Source organism: Lycium barbarum, chromosome 9 (assembly GCF_019175385.1).
Source record: "Lycium barbarum isolate Lr01 chromosome 9, ASM1917538v2, whole genome shotgun sequence".
NCBI lineage: Eukaryota > Viridiplantae > Streptophyta > Magnoliopsida > Solanales > Solanaceae > Lycium > Lycium barbarum.
Genome location: NC_083345.1, coordinates 14094958 through 14120141, shown reverse-complemented (window position 1 = coordinate 14120141; position 25184 = coordinate 14094958). Strand labels below are relative to the sequence as shown.

Genomic DNA, 25184 nt, shown 5'->3' with positions numbered 1-25184 from the left:
GCTGACTGTAAAGTACTCTAGATAGATTTTCACTTAAAAGAAGGGAAATAAAAGAAAATGGCTCACAAATAAATGACCTCCCAATGTTGCCTTCAGAATTTTAATGGAACTCTTTGAAGATTTCCTAGATATGGATTTTATACATTGAGCTACTATTTAAAGAACTTTTAAGCTAGTATTTACAAAATTTCAAATTTTCAATCATTTCAAACATCATGGTATTATTGTAATGTAAAAGATATTGAACTGAAAGCAACATCCTAATTAGTTTATAAGCAGTCTTTATGATGAATTCTCCGAGAAAAATTGTATAAAAAGACCTTGTTGACTCCGTGTACTAGACCACCAAAGTATTTTCCTGGTGAATTGTTTATTCTTCATGTTGGATTATATATAGGGTCAGCTTGGTCATGTTTCAGTACATCTTTTAAAATGTTAATAAGTTCTGTTCGTGCTACACTTTCACAACATCCAAAGAAGACGCGATGAGATGCATTGCTGATATTGTTATACCACATCCATGGTTTCGAGCAATTTGCTTAAATGGCAAGCCAATTGGTTCTGTTTCTGTGTCACCATTTCATGGAAGTAATAGGTGCAGGGGGGAAATTGGATACGAGTTAGCATCAAAGTATTGGGACAAAGGGATCGCCACCAAGGCAGTGAAGATGGTGGCAGCTGCCATATTTGAGGAGTGGCCCCACTTAGAGAGACTTGAAGCTGTGGTGGCTGTTGATAATCCAGGTTCACAGAGGGTGTTGGAAAAGGCTGGTTTTAGGAAAGAAGGTGTTTTGAGGAAGTACTATCTTCTTAATGGGGAACCAAAAGACATTGTTATGTTTAGTCTTTTATCTAGTGATCCACAAGTCACTTACTTTATGTAGGAAGTAGAAAATCTTTAATAATTGGTTTCATCAGCATAAGAATGTTTAAATGGCCTGAGATTCTTGAGGACTCCATTTCTAGTTCTAGCTATGATCTCCTTTGTTGACTCTGTTATTGGTTTGTAAAATCTTAAATGAGTGAGTTTTGGACCATATCAGCATTTGATCCTGTGGAGAAGTATGAACCACCAATCTTCTGTAAATGTCAACGTGAAAATGTGGAAAACTAGGGTCATTTGCACTTGCCCCTCGTAGCAAATAACTTTTTCGCGGGGCACAAGTTTATATTTTCGCATTATAATATCCCACAAGTTATGACCTGCACCACTAAAAACTTATGCCTTGATGGGATTCCTAAAGGGAAACTCTAGGAATTCAACATGAAATAAATTGCAAGAAATTAAAGCATAAAAGCAAGACACGATTAGTAATGAATTTATGGATAAACTTGGATTGACTACCAAATCCTCCCAATCGAACCCAACTAAAGACACCTATACTATTTGAAATTAAGAATTAACCCAAATGAATCCATAAGTGAGTAACTCTAAATGAAATCAAGGATAAAGGTTCATTCAACAACAATGAAACCACAATCTACAACTATGCTTAAAACTAGGCTCTCAACAAAGCAAACTATCATGCAAATAAATGTTTATCATCAATATTCAAGCTAAGCTATACTAAGCCTTGAGAACCATTATATATATAGTGTTGAAGGCTTTATTACACACTAGAACCAAAACTGACCTTGAACAGAACTTGCAATGATAGCCAAAATCTGCGTTTCGGACCGTAATACTTTCTATGGACCATCAAACAGATTTACGATCCGTAGAAGGCTCTGGAACTCATTGAACAGAATTTGTGATTTCACCAGCTGAATCAGGTCACCTTTCACGGTCCGTCAAACAAACGTTTTACGGTCCGTCAATTGGAATGACGGGCCGTAACTCCTCACTCCACACGTTTTAGACCTTTGTATGTTGTTCTTCAAGGGTCTTCAAGGTCTCTCTTTGCATGATCATTGCTTTCAAGGCTTGGAGTTCCTTGGCTTGGCCTCGAGTGAAAGGTCTTGAAGGGGAAGTGCTCTTTGATATCATATCATGCCCAACTATGAAAAAGTTCGATTTTGAAGGGAAAAAATTAAAGTTCGATTTTGAAGGGAAAAAAATTAAACATTTTTTTTTTGCGCGGATTGCCCTTCTTTTGGGGTGGTCTTTAATTTGCCCCTCAAATTGCTGGTCTTTAATTTTTTTCCATTCGCTTAAAAAGATGGCTGAAAATACCTCAAGTTTCTGGGTTCAAATTTGAATAGTATAACATAGGAAGTTCTTTTATGCATACCGCCCCAAACTTGGATTCCTGACCCAATCCAAAATTCCTTTATTTATTTATTTATCATTTTTTATCATTTGGTTTTTTTTTTCTCTCTAATCTATCTAGTTACTTCTTGTACAATCATCTGATGAAGTCTCATAAGGCAAAGTCTGCCGGAGACGGCAGAGGTATAACTAAAAGTTTGCCTTACAAGACAAAGTCTACTGTCTCCGGGATAGGTCTATGTAACTTCACCCGAATAGGCTTGCGAAATTATTATTATTTTCGACTCTGCTGGGTTTTGAACCCAGAACCTCAGGGTATTTTTAGCTACCTTTTTACGCGAAGGGAAAAAATTAAAGACCAACGACTTGAGAGACAAAAATTAAAGATCAGTCCATATTAAGGACAATCGTGCAAATTGCCCAAAAGTAAAGACCAACCCATTTGAAGGACAAACCGCGCAATTTCCTCGGAAAACTACAAATACATTATTTTGAGCAAAAGTTAGTGGTTCCATCGAACGCGTATGTGGGCTTCTACCTCCGCTTCCGCTTAAAAGAAGGAAAGGAAAAATGGCTCTCAAATTAAGAATACCCTCCTAATTGTGTTTTCAGATTTTGAAGGGGGCTGTGTAAAGCTTTTCTACATTATTAGATTTCAAACAATGAATTAACTATTTAATAAACTTTGAGGGTTCTGTTTAAAAAATTTCAAACATCATGGAATTATTTGAATATATGTAATTAATTCAGTACTCCTACTTTATGATGGATTCTCCAAGAAAAGTTTGTGTTCACTTTGGTTGTCCGTACACGAACGGTGATAGTTCGTTCCTTGGTGAAAAGGCATAAAAAAAGTAAATTACATAGTTGACTCGGATTACTATGCCGAAGTAATTTCCTGGAAGATTCTTTATTCTTCATGTTTTGAATTAATATGGAGGGCCAGCTTGTTGGAAAATCGATTCAAAATTGGAGTATGAAACCAAAATTGTTTGTAGGGTTGACTACCTGAAATTTTATCTTGTTGGTGAGGGTTCGAATCCCTACATTGTAATTTTCTCTCCATTTTTCCTTTCCCTATCTCCTGTGTAATAAAAAAAAATCAAAATTGTTTAGGATTAGATATTTATTAGTTACTTTAATTCATGTGTAAATAAGATTTGTGGTCAAGATTATATAGGAACAGATGTTGGAAGAATAGTTTAAAGTTGGAGTAGAGAACCAAATTTGATTAGAATTTGATATTTATTTAATTCATGACGAAATATGATTTATAATCAAAATAATACTATAGGAAACTGTTTTCCAGTTCCTAGCTAAGTTTTGCACTATTATAATCAGGTGTGCTAATACCTATTTCAATATAGTAGAGAGTAGCGGAGAATTGTAGAGAGCATCAAGAAATTTTTGCGATTCTAAAGAAATATTTTTGCTTCAATAGATTTTTTAGTTTTTAGCTAAAAAGTAAGTTTTGCACTACTATAAATAGTCTACTGCTTTAGTAAAAATTTCATCTTAAGACAATGGAGTCTGATTCATCCTGTATTGATCTTACTTATATTAATGAAGAATTGCCAATGAATGTTGAGGAGAAGTTGAAGTTGAGTGACAAAGAAGATGCTGCTGCTGCATATGATTATTCAGACATAAGTCTTCGTCTATTGCACTTCGGCCAGGGGCGGATTCACCCTTTAGGATGGGGTGGCATGACACCCTATAGATTGATAATTTTTTTATATATCTATGTTGCAATGTGTTTAAATTAAGTTAAATATTTGATTCTGTCACCTCTAGTCTCAAATTAGACAAATGTGTCATGGCTGGTAGAGACACAAGTTTGAATCTATCTTGAATATTTTCAACTCCTATTTTTCTTGTGCTTTTTAGTTCCTTTGTACTAGTAATTCCCTTTTCGGCTTTTCTAATTTTTATTTATCTTTTTATTATTTATATTGACTTTCCTCTCTTCTATTATTTTATCTGTAATCTCTAGCGAGAACACACAAATAGAAACCTCAAAATCCCTTAAATTAAGTAGTTTTCTTAATCTCAAATCTGTGAGTATTTAAATCGAAAAACTTGGATCTCAATGGGAATATTGGATTGAGATCAAAATTCAATTTATTTTTATTTTTTATAATTGTTTTTTGTTTATTACTCCCTCCGTCCATGTTTACTTGTCTATATTTGACTTGAGACACTCTTAATAAGCAATAAATAAAATGAGAAATGAATTGGAGTACTTAATAATAAGGGTAAAATAGGTATAAAATGGTAAATTATGTCTTGGTTTTTCAAACTATACAATTTACAAGTAAAAGTGGACATATATTTTTAGTATAATTGACAAATAAAAATCGACGGAGGGAGTTTATTATAAAAAATTATGTTATTCTAATAATGTTAAATACAATTTAAATCACTTTACTACTTAAATTGTAATGAAATTTAAACAAGCATTGCTTAGAAAAAACATGAAACTTATGATATGTTTTTGAGAACTAGTAGTTTATCTAATTCTACATTTACTTATGGGGTGTAATTACCTATTGAAGAGTTTTTCTATTATTTTTCTTATTTTGATTGGTGTAATTCCTTATTGAAGTTGTTATTTTATTTGTGCAAGTTTATTTTTTAATATACATAAAAGATGCAAGTCCCTTGATGCAAATGTTGATTTTACCTTGTTATTAATGGGTGTGATTTTCTGTTTAAGATGTTAATTATGTTTATTTCTTGATTTTTGAGATGTAATTTTCATATTTGCAAATAAAAAAAGTTTATTAAGTTGACCCGAATAAACTAAAAAGAGATGGACCGACCCAACACGTTCCTAACAAAATGTACATTGAAGAAAATTATGGCAGCCGTCACCGTCAAATCCCAGATCTTACTCACCTTAATGGAATCTGATTCATCCTCTGATCTTACTCACCTTAATGAAGAATTGCCAAAGAAAATTGAAGAGAACAAAGAAGATGATCAACCAGACATAATAAGTCTCAGGTTATTGGACCTGACAGATGTCGATGATTTTATGGAATGGTTTGGAGATGACAACGTTAGCAAGTTCTGTTCTTGGGACACTTTTAAATCCAAAGAAGATGCCATGAATTATGTTATTGATGTTGCCATACCACATCCATGGTTCAGAGCAATTTGCCTAAATGGCAAGCCAGTTGGTTCTATTTCTATATCACCATTTCATGGAACTGATAAGTGCAGGGGTGAACTTGGATATGTGTTAGCATCAAAGTATTGGGGCAAAGGGATAGCCACGAAGGCGGTGAAGATGGCGGCGTCCGCCATCTTTGTAGAGTGGCCTCACTTGGAGAGGCTTGAAGCTGTGGTGGATGTTGAAAATCCAGCATCACGAAGGGTGTTGGAGAAGGTAGGTTTTACAAAGGAAGGTGTTTTGAGGAAGTATTATCCTCTTAATGGGAAACCAAGAGATATGGTTATGTTTAGTCTTTAATCCACTGATCCTCAATTACACAATTTGGCACCAGATATTCGTAGTCGTGGAAAGAGATATGGTTATGTTTAGTCTTTAATCCACTGATCCTCAATTACACAATTTGGCACCAGATATTCGTAGTCGTGGAAAGAGCAGCTGTGAAAAACAAGATAACCATCCAAAAAGGATAATTTTTCGTGGAGACATTATACAAAAAAAATAAAAAAAATCCTTAGTTACCTACTTTATGTAATAGGTCAGATTTTTTTTTTTTAATTCTTTTTTGTTTATAGTCAACTACCTAGTTTGTATTAATTCAAGGAATATAGTATAAAAGGATTGATTCTCTTGTCAATGTGTTTATTGAAAGTAGGGGGGGGGGGGGGGGTTGAATTGTAAGCCTATTAAAAAAATTTAGTCGACTACTGTTTGGTGTCAGTCGACTGATAGCGAGACAGTCTGCACAAAATTATCAGTCCTTCGATTTGCACAAGTATAAACCACAATAAATAGTAAGGGTGCAAAATATAATATGAGAGCAATAAAATAAATGACACCAGGAATTTTTATACTGGTTCGGAACCAATGTGGTATCCTAATCCAGTCCCCTTGGGTTGCAAAGAGGTTATCTCTTTAAGCTCTTTGTAGTTTGAGTTGAGTACATCCTTTGTGGTTTTCCTCGTTCACCACCAACGTTTACAAGGTTGGTTTTCACTCGCTCACCAAAGAAACGAACAATGACACAACCTCTCAATACAAAGCCTCACCAACTATACTATATCTCTCCTCTCTTTTTTGTTTACACAGTAAGTCACTCAGGATTACAATGCTTATGAAAGTAGAGCAAAGAACTTGAGAAGGTTGAGACGAAAGTATAAGTGGCTGCGTGCTACAACTATTGTAGTGTCTTCTCTTTTTATACTCGATCTGTGAATATTCTAGTCGTTGAACTGTCTTCTGATTTTGGAAAAGAATTTTCTTTGTTGTTGACTTCTTCTCCAACGTTCCTTTGAATGCTCCCCTTGATGGAGAATGAATTCTCATTCCATGTATAATCTGTTCCTGTAGAATAGAAAGATCTTTTTCGTTCTATTTTGTCTTCTTTGAATCAAGGCTTTTAATTGTATTTCCTTCTTAGCAGATCCTCTTCCATAATTGTTAGCATTATCCAAAATTACCTTTTCCTTGCATCTTGGTAGGTAATCTTTCCATAAGTACAACTTTGACAATTATGCTCCTTTATTATAATATCTATCTTTCCTTAATACTAGATCACATCTCACGTAGCACTTTTCCTTTTACGAGTCTTTGACCATTCTTGCACTTCCCTTTAATTTCTTGATGAAGTATCTTTTAGTCATATTTAAAAATATACTTGTCTATTATATCGTCCAGCCTTGGATTCAATAACAGCCTTGAATATTTTCTTTCCTTTGAGCACCAAAAGTATATTCTCCAGCATCTCATGTTTCCATAATTTTGTAGTGTAAATCCAATACCTTCCTTTCCATAATATATTCAAATCTCAAATTTGAATATATTTCCATTCCGTAGAATATCTTTTTTTTTCTTTTCAAAATATAATATTCTCCCACTAATTTCTCTGCACTCTTTTTTTTTTCTGGCTTGTACAAGTATGAACTTTTATTTAGACAATCCAAGAGAATTTCAAGATACTCTTCATTCACGGTGGACCTTGATTAGAATATAATCACATTCGTCTTCTTGAATTTGGACTTTATATATTTAGTTACTGCTGCATCTTTGTGTGCTTTCCTTCCTTCACATTTAGCCGTAAAATATATTACTCAGCACCTCATATTTTCATAACTCTTGCTACGTTATGCTTCCCAAAATAGGTTGTAGTGGAAATATTCTTTCTTTGTAAATGTCTTCGTAGGAGAATTTCCAGCAAATAGTCTCAACCTCTTTTTTCTTGATTTCATAGATTTTCCAACCTCTAGATTGTAGTGTAGCGATAGAGATATTTTTCTTCCATAAAATTAATATTGTAATAAATCTTCACTATAGTAAATATCCTTTCCATGATTCTTGTAGCTTGATTTGGGAAATCTTTTTCTTCCATATTTGATTAGATACTCACCAAATCCTTCTTAATCAAATAAACCTGTATCAAAAATAAATTTACCACAAGTAAATGTTCTTTTATTAATAATTATATTGGTTTGTTATCATCAAAATTAATAGGTGAAACCTTGGACCTAACATTTATGGTTGTGTTTGATCAAGATATGACTCATATTTTACTTGATACTTTTCTTTAAATTCTTTTCTTTTCTTTCAAGCTAAGGGTCTATGGGAAACAACCTCTCTACCCCACAAAGGTAGGGGGAAGACCTGCGTACATCTTATCCTCCTCAGACCCCATTAGTCGAATTTTACTGGCCATGTTATTATCGTTGTTGTGTTTGATCAAGAATATGGAATAAGTCTTGTTCTTTAGGCACACGTCATGGATTCGAAACATATTGCAGACAAAAACCTATTTAAAGGAGAAGGTAGAGCGGTGGATCAGTTGAAACACGCGTCTTTATTTTCTTTTATTAAAATTTTGTTTTTTTGGTTAATTAACTTGCAAGCATGCTTATGCTCTGAGATTAGGTAACTTATAGATCAGTCAGCCAAATTGAAATATCCAACTAATACGTACCGAATCCAATACAAAAATGTATTATGTGTGGACACAATTCAAGAACAATAATGTAACTAAAGAATGACAAGTACAATAACTACTAATCCCCATCATGAAAATGACTGCAGATCATATGAACTAAAACAAAAAAGAGCCAGTAATAGATAAAATAAGAAGCTGTAAATCTGAATCTATCAACAGAGCAATTCCATATTCAATGAAAGTTGTAGCCAAAAATCTCAGGCCATGTTGAATGTTGAAGCATATGAAGCAATGAAGAGAATGAAGAAGAAAAGTGGAGCTGCCATCTTAATTGAATCTGCATCATTTGAACCATCTTGTGATGATGGTACTGCGTTAGATCCACGTCCTGTTACACATTGGTATTGTGTTAAAGCTCGAATTTTGTAAAACCTGAATTTGATGTTCTTGAAAAGTACTATTTAGACGAATCATCTTCAAGTCTCTCTAAGTGGGGCCACTCCGCAAATAAGGCAGCTGCCACCATCTTCACTGCCTTGGTGGCGATCCCTTTGCCCCAATACTTTGATGCTAACTCGTATCCAATTCCCCCCTGCACCTATTACTTCCATGAAATGGTGACACAGAAACAGAACCAATTGGTTTGCCATTTAAGCAAATTGCTCGAAACCATGGATGTGGTATAACAATATCAGTAATGCATCTCATCGCGTCTTCTTTGGATGTTGTGAAATTGTAGCACGAACAGAACTTATTAACATTTTCATCTGCAAACCATTCCATGAAATCATCAACATCGTTGAGGTCCAATAAACGGAGACTTGTGTCTGAATAACCATCTGCTTATGATTGATGGCCTTTTAAAAGATGATTCGTCAAATATGATCTTTAGATAAAAAATGATGTTATATGAATACAATGGTGTAGAAAAATCTAGACTTATTTTATAAATAGGATGCAAAGAGGTGAGTTTTATTTTTTATTAACTTATTTAACTAATTCGGCTAAAGGTATGCATAGTTGAATACGTCTTTAAAAATGTTTATAAAGAATACTTGGATTAATATTTACATATTAGTGACGTTTTGAGAATTTTAAGATAGTAAAATAAAGTAAGATTCCTTTGACTTGAAATATATAGTCATGCTATTTGAAAATCCATTACTCGAATAAATGTTATAGATACCATTAATAGTTTAGAACATAACTGAGAAGTGAATATAAATTTGTGGAATTAACTACCCATTATTAAGCTACAACCCTTAATATACTAGAATTTATCTAAGTTGATAAAATAAAATAAGATGTTAGTCATACAAAGCAAATAAAAATACACAACAAAAAAATAAGGAAGAGAGTAAGGAGTGAATGTGTCAAGCCCATTTATTAAGGCTGCTACGACCCTGATCATTATTGGGCTTCGGCCCAACAAATTTTCTTCGTATATTGCTGAGGGTTGTTTCTGTCTGTTGGGCTTCGGCCCAGATTTTATTTTCTTGTTTGGCTGCGAATTGGCTACTGCTATATAGGGCTGACTCGAGAGGAGTTGTGTTGGGCTTTTGGCCCAACGCCAAATGTGGGAGAAGACGACGAGTCGCTTGGACTCGTATGCGAGATGTCATGCATAGAAAAAAAAAATGAAGGAAAAGAGATTAGTACATAACCCACAAATAAGATTAAACATATATAATTAAATTCAAAACAGGCCAATAGATTTCAGCTAAAACGGGGACTGCCTATGGCTAATATATTTCTAAACAAGAAAACAAGGAAAGAAGGTAAGCAAGCATGGCAGATGTAGCAGCAAGATAACAATGACATCATGAGAGCATCCTTATCAGAAGGGATTTTAAAGGCTCAACGATTTTCCAAGAGGGCGTCAGTAAACAGAGCAGAAAACTTAGCTAAAAATGTAGCAAAAACTCAAGTCCGAATGCGACAGAGCTCAGTTCAAAAGGGCAGCAGTTATTCCTTTCAAGAATACACCAGTTATTGCGTTCAAACAACAACTAAGAATCAATCCAAATAACGAAGTTGAAACTTTAAAGAAAGTAGCAATGTGGCCAAAAATTATCCCAGGAACGCAGTTGAGTTTAGTTTCAGGTGCAACTCAGTTTGGAAAAAATGTACAATTGACTTAATGACGAAAATTAACTCAAAGTACCCAACACTCAGCAACATTCGGGCTAACAGATTCAAACACAGGGACTAATTCGTTATATTGTATATACGTGCTCCAACATTCACAATGCAATGATGATTTGGTCGAACTGGAAAAAGCCACTGGCAGAATCTGGGGGAATGAATAATGAGTAAAGCAGATATTTCACAAAACAAAGGAAGTTAAATTAAAAAAATGTTAGGCCTGCTACAGCAGAGGTGGCGAAATCAGACCCTCTTTTCATTGAAATGGTACAAACTATTCAAACAAAAGGAACACCGGATCAAATACCATAAATTGTAGGACATCGCTAAGCTAAAACAGGAAAAGAAGAAAAAAGGCATGCATGATATGGCTAAGTTTCAAACAGGGATGAGGAGTGTTCTGACTCTTCTAGCATATAAGCATGATAACATCCCTATTTTAATTCATTTTAATTCCATCATTTGGACAAACAAAGGATAGATGAATATGGAAACAGATCCAACCCTAATTTAGCACAAAAGTTTGAAAGATTTAGAATCTTAAAGCTTTTAAGGATATGCCAGCCGACTGCATAAATTCATGCACAACAAGCAGGTAGCAGGACAAAATAACATAGAAGAAAACAGGCAGGCAAATGTCAGGAGACTCACAGATATAAACATGGTTACATGCTCATGGGCAGTTTGGGAATAACATTTAGTCAAACAGAGAGAACTACATGATTTGAAATGCATTTTTATCTTAGTATAAAAAATAGGTTTATCAACTTCTAATAGAGGATGGATTAAAACTGGATCAGTGAGTGTTCTTGCGAACTCAGACTGAAGCAGTTTAGACTAGAAGCAATCACAAAAAATAGGAGCATTTTAAAGGACACTAAAGGGAACTGAATACAAGTCCTAAGGACCCCTGTACTAACAAATACCAGCATAGTGATAAATCACATGGAGTTGCATCAGTTATCACTTAATAGTTTCCATGATCATGAAAAAAAAAGGTTATGCAGATTCTTGGTCATAGTGCAACCTACTTAATATTACGTAAGTTTAGAGTTAGTATTTTTACTCCTTCGGTCAATCAGGGAGGTTTGGGAAGTGTAGCTTTAAATCAACACTTGATAGTTGACGCACATGGACTGCAAGAGTTATAACTACTCAATCAACAAACAAACATGCTTGAAATTACATTCCTATTCACTTTGTAAAATTACAACCATTTCCAAGTTACGCTCTCGTCATGGTTTTATAAAGAGAAGCTCATGTTTCTGGTTTCATCAGAATCAGTGACTTTTCATAGAGGTCAGAACACAATTGCCTTAAGTCTACAAAAACAGCTCTTAAAGAAACCTTAAAGGATGAAGGCAGCTAAAACATCTAGGTGAAACAGTGGACAAGTGTATATTAGCATGTCAATGATAGTATTAGACGACACAAAGCATATGAAACACTCATAACTATGGCATTAATCATTTTAAATGTCTATGAGGCATTTTGAGTCAATCTCATACATGCATATCCGAATGAGCAAAAATCCAAACAACTAAAATGGCGGCAGGGACTTCAAAGCATCGAAAATTGTCAAATGTATGCAACTAACATCTAATACATGCTCCTAAACTAAACTCATATTAGTTAAACAAGATGTGCGTATCCGAATAAACTTTTGAAAACCAAAACTTTCGTATTCTTTTTGAGATGGATAAGATCCAAATAAAATAGCAAAGTAGAGACTAGACAGGATGTTCCCACCTTCTCATTTTTTATAGTCTTAAACATTATAGCAATCAGTGAGCATATCGGGCTGATCCTGAATTTCAATATGTAATTCTGAGGTTCCAAACAAGAGGAAAATCACTCAAACTACAAATTTGATTCAAATATGATCCAAAACAGAATCAATACTCAAACAAATACTAAGCCACACCAAACCAGCATATCCTTCACAAAAACAGATCAGAAATCATCCATATCTTAACTCTGTTACAGAATAACCAACTAATCTAGAATACATGTTCAACACGAATCGATTACATAATGCTTGGAGATATATTTAAACTCGACAGGCTAAACTAACAAATGGCGACGCTTAACATAATAGACTATAACGCATGGAATATATAATGATAATCTCAGAATGATCCACGCGGTCAAATAAACCAAATTAAACCAACCCATTGATACGTGCTTAACTGTTATACGAACTAAACCACCCACCTAAGTCACAGACCAAGATTACTGATTCGGATTAAATGAATGACCATTATGAATTAATCTAATCGCAAATAAACCACATGAGGGCATTTAGATTTTATACTCACATACACAACCACTGACACATACTAACCTATCGCAAGACAATCGTCGTTAGTCTAAATCTGATTTTTTTTTTTGTCAACTTAAACCCAACCCTTGCATGCAAACACAGATGGGTAAATTGGGACCAAAACTAAGGTGTATCACAGCAAGGTCGAATTAACCAACTAATTTATAACCTGGACCTATACAAAAAAACTTCAAAAAGCCTAATCATATTTTAGTCAAAGACACTAGGTTGACACCATAATCTAAACAACATCAACTGCATAAATCAATCTACCCCGTGCAAGTTTATAACTTATATTAAAACATCATCGATAATTAGAAAACGAACATTCAGAATTTCAGGATACCTAACACATAAAAATTCGAAGAAAATCCAACAACCCCAAACACATAATAGAACATGAACACATCAGAAACTTTAAATTCAAAGTAAACGAGAAATACACTGACCTTTTGTTGGTGCAGTGAACAGGGGTATGAATCTCGGATCTTCGCTCGAACACGATGAACTCGAACTCAACAAAAGAAAAAAAAAGGAAATGTAAACTAAACGTAGAGTTAATGGAAGTCGCAACTGAAAATTGAATTTTGTTGAAACCCAGTTATCTTTTGTAAACCTATCAACATTTCAGATGCATATATCCGAGATATAGTGATAAAAATGTAGAAATTTCAAGGCGGCTGAACCGAACTCCAAACCCATAAATTCTTCTATGAAAAAATGTTCAAGAAACAAATCAAAGTAGTGTGAAATCTCAGGTCATGCTACGGACCCAAAAGCAATTTTTGTCCCCCCAAAATCCCGTTCAACTTCGGATCACATTTATAGGGTTTCGTTTGTGTTCAAGTGAAGAGAGAGAGAGGAGCGTATGAGAGAAGAAGTGGGGAACAACGTGTTGTGGTGAGTGGAGAGGAGCGGGGGAGTGATGTCGGGTGAGTGGAGAGGAGCGTGTTGTGGTGAGTGGAGAGGAGCGGGGGAGTGGGGTAGCGGCGGCGAGGAGATGAAGAAGAGAAAGAGAGAGAGCTGAAGAGGGTGGGGGTGTCGGCTGAAAGGAAAAAAAATGGGAAAGAAAAAGGGATTAGGGTAGAAAGGGGAGGGGAAATGGATGGGCTGGACCGGGTCGGGTAATGGGCTGGCCAATAATTCGTTTGGGCCGGCCTATTAATTTAAATATGGGCTGATATAAATGTGGGTTGGGTATTAAAATGTGGGTTGTTTATTTGGGTAGGAAAATAATATTGTATTTGTATTTTAAGCCATTAATTGGCTGAAAATTGTTGACCGTTCCTCCACTATTTAAATATTTTGGGATTCTAATTTAATAACTGGTATAATATATATTATGTAAAGACAATAAATAATTAATATGTAGAAGAATAAAGATTTTGCAAAATGTGGTCTTGTAATAAATTTAACGAGTCCAAACCCGAAAAAAACGAAACGATGACTAGCCGTTTAAAATTTGTGATAGAGTAATACTTATAATGTTAAAAAATAAAAGTAGCGAAAATAATAGTTGTGAAAATAAAGTATTTAGCTCGTCAGTAAATTTAGAAACCCGGGTAACTTAAATAGGAGAGGGACAAAATTGGGTGTCAACATGCGTATCTCGTGGAGCATGCATATGAAGACAAATCTGCTGTACGGCATAAGAAATAACCGGTCTGGTGAAGGTAAGATACTGAAGAGCACCTGCAAGGCTCCGGAAATGAGTGGGATCGTCACACAGATCGCCAGAAGAGGCACTGACCTTCGGTTTAGTGTCAACCGGAGTGGAAGAAGGCTTACACGAGGACATTCCTGCACGTTCAATAATGTCCGTAGCATAACTTCGTTGTGATAGAAACATGCCACCCTTGTGATGGGTCACCGCAATGCCAAGAAAATAGTTCAAAGGACCTAAGTCCTTCATAGCAAATTCTGAGCCAAGAAGGCCCATAATAGAACAGCGGAGAGCATCTGAAGAAGCAGTAAGAATAATATCATCCACATATAGTAAAATGTAAGCCAAGTGGTGCCCTTTGCGATAGATGAACAAGGAGTGGTCAGACCTGCTATTAGCAAAACCAATGGAAGAAACAAAGTCAGCAAATCTTTTATACCAAGCTCTCGGTGCCTGTTTAAGCCCATATAAGGACTAGCGCAACAAACACACATAATCGGGACGAGATGGGTCTCTAAAACCCATAGGCTGATGCATATAAACCGTCTCCTTGAGCTCGCCATGAAGAAATGCATTTTTGACATCCAACTGATGAATGGGCCAATGTTTAGATAGAGCTAGACTTAAGACAGTGCGAATCGTTGCTGGCTTCACGACCGGACTGAAAGTCTCACCACAATCAATGCCAACCTGTTGTGTTTTGTCATCACCTACAAGACGGGCTTTATGCCTCTCAAAATCACCATTAGACTTTTCTTTATGAGTAAAAATCCACATAGACCGAATAACATTCACATTAGGTGGACGGGGTACCAAATCCCACGTCTTATTTTTAATAAGAGCATCATATTCATCATCCATGGCCAATTTCCAATTCGGGTCACGTAGCGCATCCAACGGTTTACGAGGTATGGGGGACTTGGTAACCGCCACATGTAGATTAAATGGGTGCTTGGGGTTTGAAAATCCCGTGTTGACTACGAGTGACCATGCGTGTGTGGGCATTGGGCTGGACAGGTGGAGAAATGGTCGAGTTTTGCGGGGTGGTGGGAAGCTGGTAGGGGAGAGGGGCGGACTGGTCCTGCGTAGAGGACGATGGAGGCTGCTGCCCAGGTGGGGAGGGGTCGGTGTGGTCCTGAGTCACGGGCAGCGACGGAGGGGGACAGGGCAGCGGTGGAGGGCTGGCGGCTATATGATGGATCAAGTAAGGAGAGAGGCCATCATCAAGGAAGTCATAAGAGATGGGAGCCGGAGTATGGATTTTGGAAAACGGAAATTGAGTCTCATCAAATAAAACGTGACGACAAATAATGATTTTATTTGAGGATAAATCAAAACATTTGTAGCCACGATGGTTTGGTGGATATCCCAAAAAGACACATGGAGTTGACCGAGGGTGCAATTTGTGAATAGTAGTAGACGGAAAAAAGGGGATAACATAAACACCCAAAGACTCAGAGATGAGAATAAGATGGTTTCCGTTGGTAAAGGACCTCTAAAGGTGATTTGTGACCCAATAGCTTACTTGGTAAAATATTAATGAGATACGTCGCCATTTGTAATGCATGATGCCAAAAAGACGGAGGAATGGAGGCATGAGCAAAAAGAGTCCGGATGACATTATTTAGTGAACGAATTTTTCTTTCTGCTTTCCCATTTTGAGAGGATGTATGAGGACACGAAGACGGAAAGACATCCCATTGGATGCACAAAATTTTCCGAATTGACTATTAGTATATTCCCTCCCATTATCACATTGGACATTCTTGATAGGACGTTCAAATTGAGTAAGAATATGGGTCTTAAAATCCATGAATTTTGAGTAAACATCAGATTTTCTAGCCAAAGGGAAAGTCCACAAATAGTTGGTAAAATCATCCAAAAACAGAACATAATAACGATGGCCCATAGAACTCAAAATTGGAGAAGTCCACAAATCACTATGAATAATGTCAAATGGAAACAAAGTTTCGGAAATAGAACTAGCAAATGGAAACTTAACATGTTTACCAAGAACGCAAGAATGACAAATACTAGATGAACTAAAACTATTACATTCAATGCTTTTATTACGCCTAAGAAAATCCAAAATAGAAGCTCCCGGGTGGCCCAAACGATCATGCCAACGGGTAGAAGACAAGGCAGCAAAAGTCGACGGTGAATTGGTGGAAAATTTGAAGGTGGACAATGGATAGAGAGCACCCCTACTATTACATCTCATGAGAGTCATCCCCGTCCGGAAATCCTTCACAGAAAACCCATAAGGATCAAATTCAATACTCACATAGTTATCAGTAGTAAATTTACGAACCGATATCAAATTCTTTATGAGTTTTGGCGCATGAAGAAAATTGTTTAACAATAAAGGAGGGTTCGGGGGAGACAATTTAGCATGACCACAACCTCGAATTGGAATTGAATTACCATTACCAACAACAATGCCAGTATTACGATTGCTCAAATTAAAATAAGACGAGAGAGTACCTTTTGTGGATGTCATATGAGACGTGGCGCCGGTATCCATATACCAATTCGAATCGGGTTGGTTCAACGTCATCGTGTGCATAGCCGATTCAATATCCGTCGGAGTCCATTGCGTCGGGGGGCCCGCGGCTGCATATGCCTGCTGCTGTGGTCGCGAGCCCAAAATGCCAGGTTGGGCCAGCGACCTCGGGCCAGACGAAGAAGATGGCGGCTGCCACTGCTGCTGTGGCCGAGCCCACTGTGTGGTAGGATACGGGCAAGGGGAGCCCACTGAGGCATCCAACCCCACTGCCACGGTGATGAGGGTTGTTGCCACTGCTGCTGGTCACCTGAGGGGCGTCCTCCACGGCGTCGGCTGCTACTGCCGCCGCCCGAACCACGGCCACCGTCGTTATTATTCCCGCCGCTAGAGCCACGGTTTTTGTTGTTATTTTTGCCCCGATGATGGTGAGAACGACCAGAATTTTCCAGATGAGAAGAGTCATCAAAATCACGTTTGGAATTAGCCACCATAGCCGCGGGCGAGTCATCGTGCATTTCAGCCAACGCCTTTTCCTCAAGGCACAAACTTGACCGAGCTTCGGAGAATGGTGGAAGAGGCTTACTTTGGCGGATGTAGGTATCCAAATTCTTGTATGCCTCTGGGAGTCCAGCCACCAGTTGGAGAACGAGGCGGTTGTCGGTCACCGGAGCCCCCACACTCTTAAGTTGATCGGCCAAGGTCTTGAGACGTTGGCAATACGCCGAAGCGTTTGGAAAATCCCGCATCTTGACATGAGAGAAATCATGTTCCAAAGCAACGACACAAGAGTTTTTGTTGTCTTGAAAAAGATTACGGAGGCGATCCCAGGCCTCCTTTGCCGATAGGTCTTTTTCGATTATTGTATGCAATAAGTCCGTGGAGATGGTTGCATATACCCATTGAAGTACCGTGGCATCCAAAGTGGACCACAACTCCTTTTCGTCGTCGGTGGTAGGAGCCTTCTCCTTTCCGGTTGGCAGAATGTGGGAAAGGACACGGTGAGACCAGGCATGAAGTTTGAATAATTTGGCCCAGGCCGAATAATGATCCGTTTCCATCTCAAGAATGATTGGGATGTGATTCTTGATGTTGGGGACAGCCAAAACAGGATGGAACTTGGTGTCTGCCATTGATGGAAGGCAAGAAAAATGGACGGAAATCGAAGAAGAAGACGTCAAAAAAATGGGTAGAGGACGTCGGAGAATTAGGGCAACGGAAGAGAAGGAAAAGAAACCCTAGTATCTGATACCATGAAAGAGATTAATTCCGTGATTATTCTCATTGATTGAGTTGGTAAATATACCATAGTTACAGTGTCCTATTAGGATACAAACTATACTAACCTAAAATAGAAGATTTACAAAATATTCTTTTACTACATATTTACACTATTTATCACAGACGAAAACATTAGTAAATTTTGTTCTTGCGACACTTCCTATCCAAAAAAGACGCGACGAGATACATTGTTGATGTTGTCATGCCACATCCATGGTACGGAGCATTTTGCTTAAATGGCAAGCCAATTGGTTCTATTACTGTATCCGCCTTTGGTGGATCAGATTTTCGGTGAGGTATGATTAAAGGCGGAAGTAATAGGTGCAGGGCCGAAATTGGATACAAATTAGCATCAAAGTATTGGGGCAAAGGGATCGCCACTAAGGCGGTGAAAATGGCAGCAGCCACCATCTTGGTAGACTGGACACACTTGGCCAGGCTTGAAGCTGTGGTGGATGTTGAAAATCCAGCATCACAAAGGGTGTTGGAGAAGGTAGGTTTTACAAAGGAAGGTGTTTTTAGGAAGTATTATCTTCTTAATGGGAAACCAAGAGATATGGTTATGCTTAGTCTTTTATCCACTGATCCTCAATTACACAATTTAGCACCAGATATTTGTAGTCGTGGAAAGAGCAGCTGTGAAAAACAAGAAAACCATCCAAAAAGGATAATTTTTCGTGGAGACATTATACAAAAAAAAAATCCTTAGTTACCTACTTTATGTAATAGGTCAGATTTTGTTTTTTAAATTCTTTTTTTTTTTATAGTCAACTACCTAGTTTGTATTAATTCAAGGAATATAGTATAAAAGGATTGATTCTCTTGTCAATGTGTTTATGGTTGTGTTTGATCAAGATATGACTCATATTTTATACAATTCAAGGAATATAGCATAAAAGGATTGATTCTCTTGTCAATGTGTTTATGGTTGTGTTTGATCAAGATATGACTCATGTTTTACTTGATACTTTTTTTTAAATTCTTTTCTTTTCTTTCGAGCTAAGGGTATTGTAGATAACGAAATTTTATTGAATTTAAATCCGTAAGAAATTTGGATTATATTAAATTCAAGATATATTAGTCCAAATAAAGATTACGGATTAATATAATTGGGTTAATTATTTAAAGTCCAATAAATATGGATTTAAGTAATGGTCCAAATTCATTGGGCTAGTCCATTTAATTGGGCTACAAATGAAGAGTCCACTTTGTCAAGCCCAAGATGTCATCTTATTCAAGAGGCCCAAATTGATGCCACATGTCAAATGACGTGGCACGCCAAGTCAAACGAAGGAGCCAATAGGATCATGCCATGTGTCAAAATGATGCAGCATGCCTAGTCAAATCAAAGGCCAATGAAGATACGCCACGTGTACAAATGACATGTTCCGGCCAATCAAATATCGACATGTCAGCTTAAATCTGATTGGTCGAAAGAAGCCTGTCCTTATCACACCTCCTCCATCCTACAACTATAAATAGGGGTCTCATAATTCAGAAAAATGACAGAAATTCTAACAAGAAGTAAGAGAGAGCTCGCGGATCAAACGCTGCAGATTTCTCTACAAGCTAAAAGCATTCAAGCATTCAAGTATTTCTCTAGAAGTTCTAGAGATCCAGACGAAGATTCAAGATCAAGCTTCAAGCCCTTGAATCCAAGTACAAGTTCAAGATCAAGACACCAGATTCAAGATCAAGCTCAAAAGCCCTTGAATTCAAGTACAAGTCAAGATCAAATCCATCAAGTTCAAGAATAAGCTCAAAAGCCCTTGAAATTATTGTTGAAAAGACGAATCAGAGGAATAATAGAGATTGTAACACTCATATTCTGAAATCAAATACAAAGATTGTTGCGATATTTTCCTGTCTTGATTATTATTTTCTCGACGCGAATTTTATTGTCTTCAAATTCTGGCACGCCCAGTGGGACAATCTCTACCTCTCATCTCAACTTTTCAATCATCAAAGTTTAACAACATCGAGATGACTTCAGAGAAGATCAACTCCAAATCAGTTTCCTCCAAGGTTGCTAGCTCCAAGTTCTCTGCTGATGTGGAAAGCATCTTCGACATTACCTTTGGTAGCATTGGACCAGTTACGAGGAGCAAAGCAAGCATGTTGGGACAACAAGTACTCCAAGTCTCATCCGTAACAACTCCTGTTTTTGGATCTTTATCTCCAAAAGGAGCGAGATCCTCTACTGATGCATCGGAGGAAGGAAGCAGCATTGCTGAAAAGATTAAGAAGACTCTAGCTCTACTTGATCTCTCTGGATCCAAGAACTCTGCTATGAAGGAAGACGATGATACTTCAAGTGACGGATCCTCTCCACTCACACCAAATGAAGTAGGCCACTCAAAGATCAACTTATGTGATAATCCATGCTATTCTCCAACATCCCCAACAATCATGCAAGTAATGGTAACCAACGCTTCGTCAATGGAGGAGACACTAGCAAATTTTCCAAAGGTGATTGATGGCTTGGCCAAGCATGTGCAAAATCAAGACGCCCGGATTGGGAAGTTGATGGACAAGATGGATGGATTGATGGAAGGAGAATCCAGCCACGCACCTGGGAAGGGTCCAGAAGTACAAGAGACTGAACCACGTGCAAAGCAAGTACCACCTACCAAGGAAATTCCTGTTTCTTCTGAAGGGATGATTCCGCTTGACCGACTAAAGGAGTTCATCGAAGGGACTATCAAGGATAAGTACGAAGTTGCTGCCAAGTCTTCGTTTACTTACGGAAAGCCGTACACTACAAGAATTGATAGCTTCAAGATGCCCGCCGGTTATCAACCTCCCAAATTTCAACTTTTTGAAGGCAAGGGAAATCCAAAACAACATGTTGCACATTTTGTTGAAACATGTAACAACTCTGGGACTTATGGAGACTATCTTGTCAAGCAGTTCGTCCGCTCTCTCAAGGGGAATGCCTTTGACTGGTACACTGATCTCGAGCCTAATTCTATCGATAGTTGGGAGCAACTAGAGCAGGAGTTACTCAATCGCTTTTATAGCACAAGGCGTACCGTGACCATGGTCGAGCTTACAAGCACTCGCCAGAGGAAGGGCGAACCAATTATTGACTTCATCAACCGATGGAGAAATGCGAGTCTAAACTGCAAAGATAGGCTCAGCGAAGCTTCTGCGATAGAGATGTGTATCCAAGGAATGCATTGGGGGCTTCACTACATATTGCAAGGAATTAAGACAAAATCTTTTGAAGAACTAGCTACTCGTGCTCATGACATGGAGTTGAGCATGTCTTCCACTGGGAATGAAGTAATGCCTGTCTACGACCCTCGCAAAGGAAAGGACAAGCAGGAACCCAAGAAATGGAGCAAGTTTGTCCCCAAGAGTGATAATAAAGAATCCATGAACGTCAACGTCGCGCCTATAAAGTTTACTACGAAGGTGAGCAAGAAGCAAAGTATGAAAGCAACTTCCTTCCAAGACAACAAAAGCCGAAAGTCTACCTTGAAGGAGAAGCAAGAAAGAGAATACCCCTTCCTGGATTCTGATGTCCCTGAAATTTTTTATGAACTACTTGAGTTGAAGCTCATTGAGTTACCGGAGATGAAGCGGCCCAATGAAGCTGGAAGAACAAACGACCCGAACTATTGCAAGTATCATCGACTTGTGGGTCACCCTCTTGAGAAGTGCTTTGTCTTAAAAGACAAAGTTATGCAGTTGGCTAATGAAAACAAGATTCTGCTTGATGATGAGAAGGAAAGTTCGAATCAAGTCTCTATCACCTTTGGCTCTTTTGATCCGGTCCAGATATACAGCTTTGAAGAACACGAGGGAGGACCATTGGAGGAAGACAGAACCCAAGTTGATGAAGCCAATGATGAAGGTTGGATTCTGGTGACTAGGCGGAGACGCTGTAAAACAAGTCCACGAAAAGAATCATCTAAACAACCAACAAGGAAAAAGATGGTTAGAAGACCAAGGAAGCAGAAATCAGTTGAGCGTCCGAGGAAAGCAAAAGTGGAGGAGAACTACCACCAAGAACCACGACGCCCTGTGACTTTGGGGGAATTCCTACCAAGCTGGTTCCACAATAAGATTGCTCGAGACAACATTGAGGCATCATGCTTCAATACTGATAAAGAGGAAGCAAATGATGAAAACCTATCAACATTGTCTCTGTCAACATCTGAAAAGCCTGTTGAATCTTCTTTGAAAGAGGTACACACATGTGATATAAGAATCACATTCACAGATGACGATCTTCTACTTGGTGAAACACTACATAATCGTCCATTGTATAAGGTGGGTTATGCCCTCGAGAAGAGGATAAACAGAATATTGATAGATGATGGATCCGGAGTTAACATTCTTCCTATTCGTACAATGAAGGAACTTGGCATCACAACTGAAGAACTTTCTGAAAACCGCTTGATGATACGAGGGTTCAATCAAGGGGGGCAACGAGCCATAGGTGCTGTCAAAGTAGATATCACCATCGAAGATTTGTGATCAAGTGCATGCATGCATGTCATCGACGCGAAGACTTCGTATAATATGTTGCTTGGCAGGCCATGGATACACGAGAACAAAGTTGTCCCATCCTCCTACTATCAGTGTTTGAAGTATCTCGAAGGCAGGGTCGAAAAGAAGATAGTTGCTGATGATAAGCCATTTACTGAAGCAGAGTCACACTTCGTCGATGCGAAGTTCTACTTGAAGAACTACATGGTGAGAGAAGTAAAAGTCGATGACATCGCAACGACCAAGAGTGATAAGATTGCAACTGAAAGAGCTGATGAGACTATTGGAAAAGTTGAAGTTGGTGCTGAGGTGTCGCACTCCAGTCCCAATAAAGGGAACACCGTGTCTTTGAAAAAGAAGAAGACAACTCCCGTGCTCTGCTATGTCCTAAAGTTGAAGAAAAAGGAAGGTCAACCATCTGAAGCTCAAGAAAATACGCTAGGAGGGCTAACTCTTCCCATCAGACGAATTGATGCGATAAATTTATCCTCAAAGTTACTTGGAGACTTTGTGGCTCAGAATCCGCCACAAAATATGGCACTCCTTACAAAACGTACAAATGAAGGCTTTGATCCAAATGCTTACAAGTTATTTGTCAAGGCTGGGTACAACCCTAACGAGCCATCAAAGTTAGGGAAACTTCCATCAGGAGCTATCATGATGCAATCACGTGAAGTTTTGGGATACAAACAACCTCCGCCAGTTCGCATATCCATAAGAAGGGCAAGTATCAACTATGTCACTGTGGAAGATGAGTCTGTTGCTTCCAACAAAAGGCCTTCAGTGTTTGATCGTCTTGGAAAGTTGGCCACAAAAGCTTCTGTATTTGAGAGATTAGGGCCGTTAAAACTGAAGAAGAAAAGGAAGAACAAGTTCCACAGAGATTATCAAAGCGTGAAAGCGCTTGCTTTGCCTGGAACCCAGAGGGATATACAGAGTTTGATTCCTTCTAGAATGAGACAACAAACAAAGCTTGTGATTTCATGTGGAAAGGTGCTAAAAGCAAAGTCTCACACTGTAGTGTATACCAAGGAGCGTGACGAAGATGAGGAGAGTGTAGATTCTTCATATCATATTACTGCACAAAGTGATCAAGATACTTCATTTCAGATAGAGGTTGCCGAGAAGTTGGAGGATATCTCCTCGTGTTACCACATATCTTTCAATGATGGCGATCCTCGAGAGGATGAAGATGCCAGAGATGCTCCTCCAGAACTTGAAGAAGGGGTGAAGACCACAGTAGACTCTTTGAAAGAAGTTAATCTTGGTACTGATGAAGACCCATGGCCCACCTGTTGACACCCAATTTTGTCCCTCCTTTATTTTTTACTCGGGCTTCTAAATTTATTGACGAGCTGAACACTTTATTTTCACTATTACTAATTTTCACTACTTTACTATCAACATCACGAGCATTACTTTATCACCAATTTTTAAATATTCGTCATCGTTTCATTTTTTTCGGGTTTAGAATCGTTAAATTAATTACAAGACAACACTTTGTTAAATCCTTATTTTCTACATATTAATTATTAATTGTCTTCACATAGTATATATTGTACTAGTTATTAAATTAGAAACCCAAGAATAATTAAATAGAGGAGGAAGAATCAACAATTTTCATCTCATAAGCAATTGCTCGGAAGTATATCAATGTTGGACTCATTTTGAAGCTCGTATTTTAAAACAACGTATTATAATTTTTATTTGATCAAAATATTATTTTTACAAGGGGTAAATTCTTGATAATAGCTATCTACCCCAAAAGAAAAACAAAAATAGAAAATAAAAAAGAAAGAAAACTTTGCAGCATTCCTCTTTCTTCATTTCACCACGCCACACATCTCCCCTGATTTCTTTTCCCTTTTTCTTTAATAGGCTCCACATGCTTCTTCCTTTTTGACTACCTTTTCACTCATGCTCCCTTCCATTTCTTCTTGTCCCCCACGCCTAATGTCCTCCCTACTCTCTCTGTCTCCCCCCAATTTCAGGACAAAATTTTAACATTTTTTCCGCCCCCTTCATCTCTCCCTCTCTTCTTTTCCTCTTTCCTTTTTTCTCTCCTTTTCCCTTTCCTCCGCCGCTGATCCCTCATTCTCATCCCCTCCTTTTCCTCTTTCCTTTTTCTCTCCTTTTCCCTTTCCGCGCTTCCTCACCCCCACACACGCTCCCCTGGCTCCTCTCTTTTTCGTCAATACAAATCAAACCCTATAAATATAACTCGAATGGAACCATTTTAGGGGGAAGGGAGGTAAATCAACAAGAGAACAGATCGAGAAAAAGGGGGAGATTTAACACCGATTGGGGAATTATTAGTCATACACGAATATTTTTAGTCTTTTCTTTTTTTAAAATCTGGTCTTGAACATTTTTCCTTAGCACATTCTTACAATTTCCCATTTTTTGATTACCACTCGAAACTCTAAGGTCGTTTAAACATTTTGTTCTGTTTGGGTGGACTTTAGCCGCGA

General features: G+C 37.8%; 2 protein-coding genes and 1 pseudogene across 2 annotated transcripts; all 3 read left to right on the top strand.

The window, feature by feature from the left end:
* Positions 1-32: 32 nt before the first annotated feature.
* Positions 33-1045, top strand: LOC132610586 (uncharacterized). Its single transcript, XM_060324906.1, has one exon. It carries the CDS (start codon positions 486-488, stop codon positions 882-884), a length of 399 nt encoding a protein of 132 aa, XP_060180889.1. The 5' UTR covers positions 33-485; the 3' UTR covers positions 885-1045.
* A 2687-nt stretch (positions 1046-3732) lies between these two features.
* Positions 3733-5684, top strand: LOC132610179 (uncharacterized). The gene is made up of 2 exons (XM_060324465.1): positions 3733-3814; positions 5176-5684. The coding sequence occupies exons 1-2, from the start codon at positions 3733-3735 to the stop codon at positions 5682-5684; spliced, it is 591 nt and encodes a 196-aa protein (XP_060180448.1).
* Positions 5685-8353: 2669 nt separating this feature from the next.
* LOC132611673 (uncharacterized) lies at positions 8354-18925 on the top strand (annotated as a pseudogene).
* The last annotated feature ends 6259 nt before the right edge of the window (positions 18926-25184 follow it).